Source organism: Scardinius erythrophthalmus (genome assembly GCF_964197995.2).
Source record: "Scardinius erythrophthalmus genome assembly, chromosome: 1".
Classification (NCBI taxonomy): domain Eukaryota; kingdom Metazoa; phylum Chordata; class Actinopteri; order Cypriniformes; family Leuciscidae; genus Scardinius; species Scardinius erythrophthalmus.
In genome coordinates this window covers 60,355,254-60,369,931 of record NC_138221.1, presented here as the reverse complement: position 1 = coordinate 60,369,931, position 14,678 = coordinate 60,355,254, and the positions used below count along the sequence as shown (strand labels likewise).

Below are 14,678 nucleotides of genomic sequence, written 5' to 3'. Positions count from 1 at the left end.
TATGAATGAGAGAAATCATAAAGCTCAATATAAGTCCTGCCTTATGTTTAAAAAGTGTATAATAGTGATGCACCATAATGAATGAAACCAAAATTAAAGTTTTCATGAAGCCGAAAACTGAAAACAAAAGTTTCTGCAATTAAATTTGGGTAACTCAACACGGTATACCGTTCATGACTGGTCAAGTTGCTCGGCAACAATATATTTCAGCCAAACAAATTGTATATTGTTGGTCATCAGAGAAGCATCAGTGTTGTCACTGTTTTGTTTTGGTCAATGATTTTGACCCTCTAAAACTATTTTGGCCTCTGAATTTTCTCTCTTTTCTTTTCTTATTTCAGCCCAATTTTTTCGGTTGCTGAAATTTCAGTGCATTATTATTAAAGCAACTCATTATAGATGTGATTCTAGTTTCCTTATTCCTTTTTGTGCAATTTTAGCTAAAAGAGCAATTTGAATGCAGGTTGTTTTGGTGATTTGACATTTTCTTTGACTGTACTGCACTCCTTTGTAGATGGGAGTTACCAAAGCCACTAGATGACAAGCCTGCAACCTTTAGCCGAAAAAGCGTAACGGCTAATGCTAACGCTGGTACGCAGGGAAGGAGAGCAGAGGCCATTTTTTATGAATGGATGTCAATGGAGAGGAGGCTTAAGTTGGCAGACGCAAATGCACGTATCCGATTCATATTGGATTTGTTTCAAAATATAAATGAGGCCTTGAAACCAAACTGAGAATATCGGAATCCTGCTTACACGTTCCTGGGTCATATCCGATCCATGCCACATGGAAGGAAAACCATGTAATGTAAATGCAGCCTGAGAGCCAATTATCAGCTTCACAGTACACATCCTCTGAGAGACCTTCAATTAGGAACTGAGAGTGTGAAATAAGTGTGAAATATCCAGTCATGACTCGACCCACTTGATCCTTTCTGTAGAGGTTCTCACAGGTTGCACATCTCAGGGTTTAAGGTGCTGTGTCTGTTCCTCCTCTGTCAGGAGCGAGTGTGTGTGTGGAATAAATATTTTTGGGAGAACAAATTTTGGGAGAATGAAGTTGAGAACTGCAATAAAACTACTGCTTTTTTCACAACAAGATCAGTTTCTGAGCAAAAGCCCTGTGTGTTTTAGTAGCTGCCAAAGCTGCATTAGTTCACTGCATTACGAAGAGAGGAAGCAGAGATTTGAATGAGTCACTAGTGAAGACTTGGGCTTGGTTATATTTACTGAACTTTAAGAGGCATACATGTGCTTACTAATCCTCACCTCAGCCCACTCCTCTCCACTCCCTGACACGTATCGAACCGCCTGAGACTCGGTATGACAGGAGGCACAGCTGATATTATACTGGAATGAAACTATATTGGAATGACGCACTTATGGACAGATCTGACGTGGGAGCGGGTCTCTAGTAATAAACCTCCTACCAATGAAAGCGTTCATTCAGTGCCACAGCTATACTGTAAAATCAGGGGACCACAAAATAACTGTAAACTCGTCCTTCCCAAGAAAATGTTATTATAGGTCCGTCCTGTTACCCCTGCACTGTAAAAAACAAACAAACCTTCTTTTTTTGGGGGTTATTTGCTTAAAAACTGCTTTAAACCCAAGTTAGACCAACAGAAGTCACCGATAATGTTGTCCCAACTAGTTAAACACAGTTGTCTGAACAAAGAATTTCAAATTTAATAATACTGCTGAAACATTAAAGGGATTGTTCACCCAAAAATGTAAATTCTGTCATTTTCTCACCCTCATGTTGATCCAAACCTGTAGGACCACAAAAAGTCAAACACAAAAGACGATATTTTGAAGAATGTTGGTAGTCAAACACTTTCGGTTTCCATTTATTTCCATTATAGTTTTGACCATACTATGCAAATCAATAGGAACCGAAACCGTTTACCAACATTCTTCAAAATATCGTCTTTTGTGTTCCACAGAGTAAAGTTAGGGTTGTGTTCACACTAGTTCAGTTCTCTTGGTTCCTTTGGTCTGGAATGAAAAACTAAATTATACATCCCTGGTTCACTTAGTGTTCATATTGTCATTTTAACACCAAACCTAAAGATAAAAAACTAAAACGAACAAAGACGTATTTTGCAACAGAACTAGGCTAGTCGAACATCCAAAACAATGCTGTGTTCTGAGCTAAATGTGCTCGTTGTATGTGCGTAGCTTCATATGATGGTGTTTTGACCAGTTGATAACTCGTAGAGCTTATAAAATGTGTAAAAGAGTAAAAATAGCGCCAGGAATCCCCGTCACACACACAACTCAAGATCTGCTGCAAGGAGACGCGGTTCTGATGCCTTAACCGAGATGGGCAACATCAAGACTGTGACGAGAAAAAACAGGCTTGAGCATTCTTTCTTTTTAGGGGCACATTTTGTGACATAATTTCGTGTTTTTGGATTGTTTACATGTCTTTGGTCCGTGTTGAGTTTCATATTTCACTTGAAACGCACCAGAGTTTGTTTGAAAGTGGATCCAGATTTATCTTTTCAGTGATCTCGGTCCGCTTGTTTGGTGCGCACCAGGGTTCAGACGGCACGTTCACACTTATTCAAATGAACCGCACTAACAGAGCAATCGCACCAGGGTTCATTTTAATCAAACCAAACATGCCAAGTGTGAACACACCCAAGTCATACAGCAGTGGTCCTCAACAAGGGGCCGGGAGGGGGTCTCAAGATTACTTAAAAATATTTAAAATAAGACAAAACAAGCATTACAATAAAAATATATTTCTTAAGTATTTGGTTATTATTTTTATAACAAATATACATCTTTCTAGCTATGCCAAGCTCTAAAATATTGTATATCAAGTCAAAAAGGTTGAGATCCACTGCCATACAGGCTAGGAACGACATGAGGTTGAATAAATGATGACAGAATTTACATTTTTAAATAATGAATTATCCATTTACTGTTATGAGATTGTCTTACTGGTTGCTGTCTTTATTTACATTTTTGATGTTTTGTTATTATTTGTTGTGTTGTGATATAAAGTGCTCATCTTTCTACATTTGTTCATCATTTTCACTGAGGATTATGTCACATGTTGTGGTCTGTGTACAACCTTTAACACTATTTCTCAGATATCTTTGCATTGTAGGATGATTACTCCTTCAGAGATAAAGATAGCACAGTTCACTTTCCATATTAAAGGGATAGTTCACCCAAAAATGAAAATGAGCCCATGATTTACTCACAATGTTAATACAATCGGAGTAATATTAAAAAATGACCTGGCTTTTCCAAGCTTTATAATGGCAGTGAATGGCTGTTTCTGTTTTGAAGTCCATAAAAGTGCATCTATATATGAAAGTGCAAATATACATAGTGCACATATCCATAGTCAACACTTTCTCATGGGGTCTACTGTGTGTCAATACGATTAAAGTAATTCAATATCAGTAGATTTGTCACGAAAAATGTTGAGAACAAGCTTGGGTCATATTCCAACCCCCCAAAAATACTAATTATTATTCCTTTTAACAGCTATATCATACAGAAAATGAAAGGGTAGGTTTCAGGATTATAGCATAACTGCAGATTACCAGAACATTAAATTATATGTTGTTGTGCAAATATTAAGGTTGTGTTTGGCTAGTTTTAAAGGGAAATAAAGCATATGATGCATAAGCAAGGGTGGAGTGATATTAAAATAAATTCCCAATAGGCAAAAAACAGTATCAGTATACTTGTGTGACTAAATCCCAGGATGATTTAATCTAGTAGGATTCAGATCTGACTCATTTGGGTGTGTCAATAAATCATTTGACAACCATATGTGCTGTGGTTAAAACCCACCTGTTGCTCAATGACAACCCGAACATTTGAATAACCTGAAGAGAATCGTGTTTGTCTTCTTCAGCAAACGACCCAGTTTGGCAAAAAGTTTCCTGACCTGGTTAAAAGTTTCTCAACCAGCAAAATGACCACCTCAATCCAGAAACGTCCAACCTGTCAACCTGTTATCGACGACGTGTTTGAAATGTCTTCACATATGTGGATGTTTAACGCTTAAGCAAGCCACTGTGACCTCAACAGGTGAATAATATTGGCGTTTTTGTCCTTAGGCAAGCAAGCGTCATTTCTCTCACCTTGTAAGTGCTCTCGGTCAGTTTGTTCACCTCCTCCGGGTCGCGCGACATTCTTCTGCCCCTCTCGCGACGAGCGCGCGCACTCAAATGTCGACAAAGACTCTCCTCTCAGTCCAAAATTACTCCAAAATAACTCGGACAGGACAGCACGCTTATCGCCTCCCGAAAGTCCTCATAGCAAGACGGTCGTCTACAAGAGCTGTGCTATAGATTTCCTTAAGAAAGTGGCTGCAGTGTTACTCAGTAACGGACAGGTGGACTTGAGCTGAGAGTCGAGGTTTGCTTCAAACTTATGAGCGCGTGAATGAATGTGTGTGTGTGTGTGTGTGTGTGTGTGTGTGTGTGTGTGTGTGCGACGTCAGGGGCGGGACGGATAAGGTGAGGTGTGGGACGTCACGCGCGGTCCTCTCTGACAGGTGCACTCGGACAGAAACAAAAGATAAATGCTGACATCTGCTGCTTATTGTCGTTATTGCAGACATCTGAACATTCACACAGTCTGTACTTGCTATCAAGAAAAACAACCAGAACACAAAAATGCACTGAAAAACCGTAGAAACTGAGTGCAAAAACTTGCAAGTTTAGTTTTACTTTACAAGTTTTTGCACTCAGTTTTTTTTTTTTAAAGTGAATGCAATTTTTTTGATTTATTGAGCTTTTTACTTTTTATGCACGTGACATTTTTGTGCACTTTTCTCTTTTTATGTTCATATTTATAATTATATATAAATATGCATGTGTTAATTTACATAAGTATAAATTTATAAACACACACACACACACAGTATAAAATATACACGTATAGTTTCAATAAAGACCTATTTAATACTGTGGAAAATTTAAAATATAAATGTGCTAAATGTGCTGAATTATTTGAATAAAAAATTATTATTTTGATAAAATGTATTTGTGTAATTAATTCATTTAACATTTTTTATTATCATTTTAATAATTTTGTTTAGTGCTGTCAAATCGATTAAAGATTGTTTCTGTCTTCCCATTGTCTCTCTCTTGAGCATGTGGTCACATTCTTTTACACCCATAAAACCAACTTATCTGATCGTGGTAGTACCTTCTTGCCCTGTTTGGGTGAAGTGAAGTTTAAAGATTTTTTTGGTACATATACCAAATTATTGTGTCTGATTTGTCTCAGTCGTTACACTGTGTTAACTTAAAGGAGGAAGAGATGTAGTAGATTGAGTTCATTCGAGCAATTCCAGTGTTACCACTAGGGGGTGTATATGCTTGTGTTGTTTGGGAATTACTTGTTGCTGTAGTATGTTCAGTTCTGTGGGAAAGCCAGAGGGTTGTTCCATAAAACAAGATTAGAATACAAGCCAGGCTTATTTTGGTTAGTCAGACTTATTGTCGGTGGATTCTGTTTCATAAAGCAAACTTAAAATAGTTCAAACTCAGTTACCCTGGCAACTTATGCTGGGAAACTAGCCTGGTCCAGGGCAGGCTAACTGTCAGGCTAAGCCTCAGCTGTTACACAGATCCTTTAACACTGACCGACAAGAACACAATGATATTACCACTGACACTCTCTCATACCATTATTGGACTTTATTAACCACTATTAGTCCAAAAATAAATACACAGTATACAGAAAATCAACTTAAATAAGGCTACAATGATAAATTAGACAACATACACACACACACATATATACATATATATATATATATATAGATCAGATCTCAATGGGGAAAAATATCATGCTGGATATCTATACTAATATGGACTGGGTAATGTGTTCTAAACGAAAGGATGCCACATCGTTTGATGGAAATGAAAATAATCAACCTACAGACGATTGAATTCAAAGACACCCCGGAAATCTAAGTGAAAAAATGATGCAGCAGGCTTGTCAATTTTGCTGAAATTTCATTGCAGCAACTCAAAATGGTTCTCAGTAGTTTGTATGGCCCCCACGTGCTTGTATGCATGCCTGACAACGTCGGGACATGCTCCTACTGAGACGACGGATGGTGTCCTGGGGTATTTCCTCCCAGATCTGGACCAGCGCATCACTGAGCTCCTGGACAGTCTGAGGTGCAACCAGGTGATGTCAGATGGACCGAAACACAATGTCCCAGAGGTGTTCTATTGGATGTAGGTCAGGTGAGCGTGGTGGCCCTTCAATGGTATCATTCCTTCATCCTCCAGGAACTGCCTGCATGCTCTCGCCACATGAGGCCGGGCATTGTTGTGCACCAGGAGGAATTCAGGACCCACTGCACCAGCACAGGATCTGACAATGGATCCAAGGATTTCATCCCAATACCTAATGGCAGTCAGGGTGCCATTGTCTAGCCTGCAGAGGTCTGTGCGTCCCTCCATGGATATGCCTCCCCAGACCCTCACTGACCCACCACCAAACCGGTCATGCTGAACGATGTTACAGGCAGCATAACATTCTCCACGGCTTCTCCAGACCCTTTCCTGTCTGTCACGTGCTCAGGGTGAACCTGCTCTCATTTGTGAAAACCACAGGGCACCAGTGGCGGACCTGCCAATTCTGGTGTTCAATGGGAAATGCCAATCGAGCTCCCTGGTGCTGGGCAGTGAGTACAGGGCCCACTAGAAGACGTCGGGCCCTCAGGCCACCCTCATGAAGTCTGTTTCTGATTGTTTGGTCAGAGACATTCACACCAGTGGCCTGCTGGAGGTCATTTTGTAGGGTTCTGGCAGTGCTCATCATGTTCCTCCTCGCACAAAGGAGCAGATACCGGTCCTGCTGATGGGTTAAGGACCTTCTACGGCCCTGTCCAGCTCTCCTAGAGTAGCTGTCTGTCTTCCTGGAATCTCCTCCATGCTCTTGAGACTGTGCTGGGAGACACAGCAAACCTTCTGGCAATGGCACGTATTGATGAGCCATCCTGAAGGAGCTGGACTGCCTGCGCAACCTCTGTAGGGTCCAGGTATCGCCTCATGCTACCAGTAGTGACACTGACCCTAGCCAAATGCAAAACTGGTGAAAAACAGTCTGAAAAGATGAGTAGGGAAAAAATATCAGTGGCCTCCACCTGTAAAACCATTCCTGTTTTGGGGGTTGTCTTACTGTTGCCCATCTAGTGCACCTGCTGTTAATTTCATTAACACTAAAGCAGCAGAAACTGATTACCAACCCCCTCTGTTACTTAACTGACCAGATCAATATCCCAGGAGTTTAACTGACTTGATGCTATTCTCTGATTAAAAAGTGTTCCCTTTATTTTTTTGAGCAGTGTATATATATATATACTGTATATTTTTTTTAAACAAACTTTTATGTTACATGTAATTGATCATTAATTATTGATTTGACAGCACTAGTAATGTATCTTTTTATAGTTTTATGGTTAAAAAATTCCTGCATGTAATTACAGCGGTAATTCATTTCTGTAATCAAATCAAGTATATTTGTATAGCGCTTTTCACAATACAGATTGTATCAAAGCAGCTTCACAGTATTAAAATAAAATAATACAACAAAGTTTGTTTCTAGTGGGATTTATTGATTGATAGAATAAAATTAAATATCCCCAAAATATCCCCAACTGAGCAAGCCAAAGGCAACAGTGGCAAGGAACCGAAAAAACTCCATCAAGCGGCCTAATGGTGTCCTAAAACTCCATCAGGTGACCTAATGGAGAGAAAAAAAAAACCTTGGGAGAACCCAGGCTCAGTCGGGGGCCAGTTCTCCTCTGGCATTTATGAACTAGAGGCCGGATTGTAGTTTGAAACTGTGAGATTAACAATATTATATGAATGCCTGGCCGAAAAGATGCGTCTTTAATCTAGTTTTAAACTGGGAGAGTGAGTCCGAGCAACGAACAGTATCAGGAAGGCTATTCCAGAGTTTTGGAGCCAAATGTGAAAATGCTCTCCCTCCTTTGGTTGATCTGGATATCCTAGGTATGACCAAAAGCCTCGAATTTATTGATCTTAAAGAGCGCGATGGATTATAGGGTGATAGAAGATCCGCTAAATAGACTGGAGCTAAGCCGTTTAGGGCTTTATAAGTCAGTAGCAATACCTTATAATTAATACAGAACTTTATAGGTAGCCAATGTAGTGATGATAAAATCGGTGTTATATGATCATATTTTCTTGATCTAGTAAGAACTCTAGCGGCTGCATTTTGGACTAACTGTAGCTTGTTTATTGAGGATGCAGGACAACCGGCTAATAAAGTGTCACAGGTCGGGATGGGCCGAACCAGACTACACCCACCCCTAGACCAAGAACACTTTGAGGAGCGTGCCAGAGACGAGACCGGAGACAGAGAATAAAGAATAACAATTTTATTGAGAATAAAATAATTGATAATCCTAATCTAAAAATCTTCTTCTCTCCCTCGTCCAGGGAGAATCCAAGGCGGGGCAAAGTAGACACAACCTTCCCCACAGGCGGCGATTCCCAGTGGGGAGTACTGGAGAGGTAGAGTATTGGACAGGTGAGTTACTCACAGGTGGGTAGATGGTCCAAGCTTCCTTCCCCCTTCCACGTGGAGGCAGTTCGCAACGGTCAGTAATAGACAAGTAAGTGTCTCACAGTAAGTAGGTTGTCCGAGCTCCTTCTTCCAAGCTGGTGCCAGATTCACAATGGGAGGTGGTGGACAGGTGAGTTCTCCGGTGAGCGGATGGTCAAAGCTTCCTCTCCTCTTCCACGTGAGGGACAGTTCACAGCAGTTGATAATGATTCATAAAGAAGAGGACAATATCCTTTCTTTCATTCTCCAGTCTTGCTTGTTAAAGGGACACTTCACCCATTTGCGTTAAGCTTTGTTGTTACAGTCATATATTATAATAAACGTGGATTTTTCATTCATTTTTCCCTGAGATGGGAGAAATAAGGATTTAAGTGTTTTACTTCCTGCTTATTATGACGTAAAAATCATAATTTTGCGTCATAATAAGCAGGAAGTCACATTTCATTAGCTGTGTCCCAATGTGAAGGCTGCATCCTTTGAAGGACTGAAGACTTCAAGGATGCAGCTTATGCGTCCTCCGAAGGACGCACAATGTAGCCTCTGTAGGATTTCTTAATTGCGCAGCCAGGTGTTCCCGATTACTGCTCCAGGCGCCAAGCAACGGTGCAAGAGTATGCTGCCATCCAGACAATTCATATGGAGCCAGAACTGGCTATTGTCATTTTTATGTTTTATATTTTACTGGAGGACATGGTATTAAGTTTCAGGTCATACTTTCGGCTTAGCCGAAGATTCAAATGTTCATTTTTAGCCTATATCTTACCTTGATGCGATTTTGTAGGCTAGTGTATTCTTTTTATTATGCACATAAATGGACCATGGTAAATATATTTACACAGGTTTTAAACCTCATTTGAATATAAAACCCAGTTGAATATAAAAAGTCCAGTGCGAATGTTACTCCCGCTCGTCATCGGCAGCTGTCAGTCACTGTTGCTAGGCGACAAGAACAATCCTCCGTAGGCTAGACGGGTCCGAGCACTTCAGATGCGCCCTTTGAAATGGGACGGAGCTGTAGTTAGCAACAATTTGTTAATATTGTGACAATAGGCCTACATTTTGTTACTTTAATTTTCAAAATAACCAGTGGTGGTATGTAAGGAACTACATACTTCGTTAATACTCGAAGTAATTTTCCCACACGAGACAGCAACACTACAAAACTGTTATTTTACAACATGATGCATTGTTTTACATTAAACTACACAAAAGTATAGGCTATAGTTTAAATGTATCAACCTTGAGGATATTCTGAAGTAAAATGCAACATGCAGTAATAGAAATGCAGAATTCCTTTACTTTTACTCTTGATACCTTAAGTACATTAGAGTATGCAAGATAATGAAAAAATAAATAAAATAAAAATTGCTTAACTAAGGTTTAAAATATATGACTAGTAGTTTTTCGCCAATGTGGTATTAGTGGTTATTAAAAGTACTTTAGTGTAATAAAGTATCTCAATATTTATTCCATGAGTCAGCCCTGCAAACCTGTTTGTAGACAACTTAGTGGATAGTGAAAATATGCAGTCAAACACTCTGGAGAGCATCCCAGATGATGTCCCACCAGCAGGAGGCCTTACCAGGGTCTCTAATGTGGCCATCCCGGTCCAGCAGCACACCAGGGTCTCCCACTCAGCTGAATAAAAGTCTACATCATTTTTCTTATTTTATGTACTGTAAATTGAAATGTTTATGTTGAATTTGATATGTTTAACGTATGTTATAAATAGTTGGGGGGAAAAAAGGTATAGAAGAATTTGTTTCATGTAGAAATTATGACTGTCATTACAAAAATAAACAATGTCCAGAGCAATGAATTCTCTTTTATTTACACATTTAAAGTTGCATAAAAATAAATAAATGTACAGATTTTTTTTCCCTTTCCTTTTTCCTTTTTTAAAAAATATAGGTGAAAAAAAAGTTAAACAAGAATATATATATATATATATATATATATATATATATATATATATATATATATATATATATATTTCTCAATAATTCTTTCAAGAAGAGAAAACAGCCTGTCCATTCTCTCCTGTGCTCTCCTCGCCTCTGCAGTCCCATGTCTTCTCTAATCAAGTCCAAAAACTTATCCTCTCTGTCTCGCCTTCTTCGTGGTGCTGGTGCTGATGCTGTTGCGGGTGCTGGTGCTGCCCCTGCCTCCTCCTCTTCTTGGGCACCCACTGCTGAACTCGGCCCTGGTCTGTCCTTGGGGATTGAGGCAATGAGGACACAACCCCCTGTGCAACGCCTCTGTCCCAACACCTCATCCATGAGGACAAACCAGGGCCAAGTTTCAGCAGTGGGTTTCCCACTCACACCCTCTCCTGTCCCAGGACACGTGCAATCTAAGGCAGAGCAAATTAACCATGGCTTGTTAACAACAACAGCACAATACATTTCAGCAAAGATGTGTGTATTAATTTTCTTATATAAAATTATATACCAGTATAAAAATGGGTCTGGGGAATGTAACTCCCATACAGGCACAAAATAATATATATAAAATATATATTATTTTGTGCCTGTATGCGAGTTACATACCCCAGACCCATTTTTCCCTGAATTGTTCTAAAAAAGCAGAAAAGGGTACTTAACACAGGGGTCCAATCTTAAGTGCATTGTTAACACTGCAAAATATGACACATCAAGACCAATTTAGACCAACATTAAAAACCAAATTTGGGGGTTGGTTGTTTTAGGCTTTAGGGTGAGTGATATTTCTTATAATACACAAGTGAAACAGACAAGTGCAAATATTACAAATAGGTCGTTAAACTAATAACTTTATTACCACAAGTTTTGCCTAAAACTACCTGACAAATGAAGCCATGCAATGATGACGAAGGAGTTAAGATGAAGTTTATAATAAACTTTAACTGTGGTTTCGCTAGCTATTTGAGTAAATGAAAACATAATAGGCTACTTACATTTAAATGTGAATTTGCTGTCCACCACCGATCTCTAGTCTCGGCCGCCGGCCTGTCGTCAACGGCGCGCAATGACTTATGGGGTAGGATAGGCCGCTAAGTGTCCATTTATGTATCCTTCTTTTCACGGGGAAACGAAGGGCGCATTTGGCGTCGCTTTTGAATCAGGGTAGCCTTCGTCGCGGCGCGATGACGCAACCGTCCTTCGAACACGGCCTTCGGAGGATGCAGAACTGAATTGGGACAGCCTTCATCGAGCCGCGGTGACGCAATCGGCCTTCAAATGCGACCTTCCAAGGATGCAGCCTTTGAATTGGGACGTCCTTCGTCGCGCCGCTGTGACGTTTCGTCTCGCCGCGGTGACGCAAGCGGCCTTCAAATACGGCCTTCGAAGGACGCAGCCTTCACTTTGGGACACAGCTATTTGAATAGTGTAGAGACTACAAACACTAGCTCCTCATTATTCCAGGGGGAGGGACCCGCTCACGCTACAGGCCTATTACAGATCAGTGGGTGGGACTTCACTTTCTGAAACTGAAAGCATTATCCTCCATCTTGTTTGGAAGCTAAGCTAACAGGCACTGTGGAGACAGATGTGAAGATATGTAGCGGAGGGTAACGTTACTCAATATGATGTAGAAGAAGAGGATTTCGGAAGTCTGATGCTTGAATCAGGTGTTTGTGGCTACCTTTACAAGCCGCATTATAGCGAAGAGCAGCCGAGGCAGAAGACCTGCCTGCCGCGGACGAGAAGCCCAGACTGGCTCGAGTTAGGGCGGACTGGTGGCGCCGGTGATCTCACTATGCAACTACGAACACAGAGATAGAGTCCGTCTGCGGCAAAGAATTTCAACGATGACAATTTCTCCTGGACGAAATCTCTGAATCAGACGAGGACACGGACGTTTGTGTTGTGTGAACCATCCTAGTTTCGCACCGCATCTGACTGAACATCCCGATAACGTTACCATGCAATAATTCACCACTTCGATAGAAATACAAATGAGGAGTAATTCACTAATGAGTTCGCCAACTAACTAACATTAGACATTTTGTGTGAAATGAATTTCAAGCTCCGGTGGTAGCTAGCCTTATAGACGGATGAGTGATTCATATGCTGTTCTGGATTAGTGGGAGTGGCTTGCGCAGCTGTGCAATGTGGTGCATTGTGGGAGTTGTTGTCTTTCATACAAATGCGTCCTGAAGTTACTTTCTTTCTTTCCTCGGTCAAGAAGGCACCAAATTCAAAATTTATTTTACATTTCGACTACATATATGACCCACTTTCAATAAAGATCAATGTTCCCATGGGTGAAATACTCCTTTAAGCAAGACAATTACTATTTAAGGCGGGCATACACTGTGCGATGTCTGTGCGATTTCAGCAAGGAACCTACTCACACTGAACGAGTAGATCGCATGCGATGTAAAGCCAAAGCTCAGGATTTATGTGCTCACACTGTACGGTCCGAACGTCAAGCTGCGACTTGACTGCTCACACTATACGTGTGAAATAAACCCTCGTGCCGGGTTGCGCCTGTAACATCCTGACTGTTACTTTATGTCCTAAAAGTGGCACCGTAGCCCTCGGGCAAGTCTCGTATCCCGCGAGATTAGGGAGAGCAACAGTAATAAAAGCATGTAGTTAAGAGAGCTCCGTGTCTGTTCCAGTTATTACATTTACAATATAGTTTAGCCAGTGAGTAAACACTACATGGTGTCAGAGTAGAGGCTAGTACTCACGTCCCGAAAGAAACATGGATAGTTTCGGCGTCCCAGCACCCAAGATGGATTGGGAATCAGGTAACTTACCGGAAGCGTGGCGGCGTTTCAAGCAGCACGCGGAGCTAATATTCTCCGGACCTCTACGGGAGAAACGCGAACAGGACAAATGCAGCTATCTCCTCCTATGGATCGGGGAAAAAGGGCGTGACATTTTCAACACATGGACACTAACAGATGACGACGCGAAGAAACTACAAACATACTACGATAAGTACACCGCGTACCTCACACCAAAATCTAACCCGATATATGCAAGATATCGTTTCCATGAGAAAACACAAGGTGATGGGGAAACTTTTGAACACTTTGTCACGGAACTGAAGCTGTTAGTTAAGGACTGTGGATACCCCAACAGCGACGAGATGGTGCGAGACCGTATTGTTTTCGCCACAAATTCACCGCGAGTGCGGGAGAAGTTGCTCAGCCACGGCGCGGAGCTAACGCTAGACCAAGCCATCGACATCGCGCGATCTCATGAGCTAGCACAAGTCCAACTCAAAGAGATGGTGGGAAGTAAATACCCCAATAACGACGCTGTACACGCCATAGCGCGAAGACCGGAACACAGATCAGCGCGCACGAGTCACAAAGCCAGGCCGAGAGAGCCCGCCACAACACAAAGAGAATGTGATAGATGCGGCGGCCTGCATACGACTAAAGACGGCGCCTGTCCAGCTAAAGGCAAGCAATGCATGAAATGCAAAAAATTCAATCACTTTGCAAAAGCATGTAAGTCAAAACTACACACAAACACCCACACAAGAAAAGTGATTCACACGATGGATGAAGACACTGAAGATGAGCAGGTAGAACTTTTTATTGACGGACTTACAAGTGAAAACACAGGAAAATGTAACGAACAAGCTTACGCTGAAATTGAAATCGGGACTCAGAAAGTTAAATTTAAAATTGACACTGGCGCACAGACCAATGCAATTCCAGTACAGATATTTGAAAGACTGTTCAGAGACACTGCCATAAAACCAACCACTCAAAAAATCTCAGGATATGGCGGTGAGTTCCTGAAAGTGAAAGGCACCTGTCATCTAAAGTGCAAGTATAAAAACACCTCCATAGTGCTCGAATTCTACATAGTGGACACCAAAGCACCCCCCATCCTAGGGATGAGAGCTAGCCTAGACCTTAAGTTAATCAAGCTGATACTAGCTGTGGCCGAGGAAGAAGCGAAACCATGCACAGACACAGACAGCCTCCTTAAAGAATACGCAGACGTCTTCCAGGGCATAGGAGAGTTTCCAGGGGAGTGCAACCTCCATGTCGACCCACACGCCACACCAGTAGTGTATCCACCACGAAGAGTACCGATCGCTCTGCGAGACAGACTGAAAAAAGAGCTTGACAAGATGGAA

General features: G+C 41.2%; 1 protein-coding gene across 1 annotated transcript in view; it reads right to left on the bottom strand.

The window, feature by feature from the left end:
• The window catches only part of baiap2l1b (BAR/IMD domain containing adaptor protein 2 like 1b), a 63,170-nt gene extending 58,708 nt beyond the window's left edge, over positions 1-4,462 (bottom strand). Inside the window, exon 1 of the mRNA XM_081388347.1 lies at positions 4,112-4,462. Coding sequence (XP_081244473.1) covers positions 4,112-4,162 — 51 coding nt within the window. The 5' untranslated portion in view covers positions 4,163-4,462. The remainder of the gene's footprint in view (positions 1-4,111) is intronic.
• Positions 4,463-14,678: the final 10,216 nt, after the last annotated feature.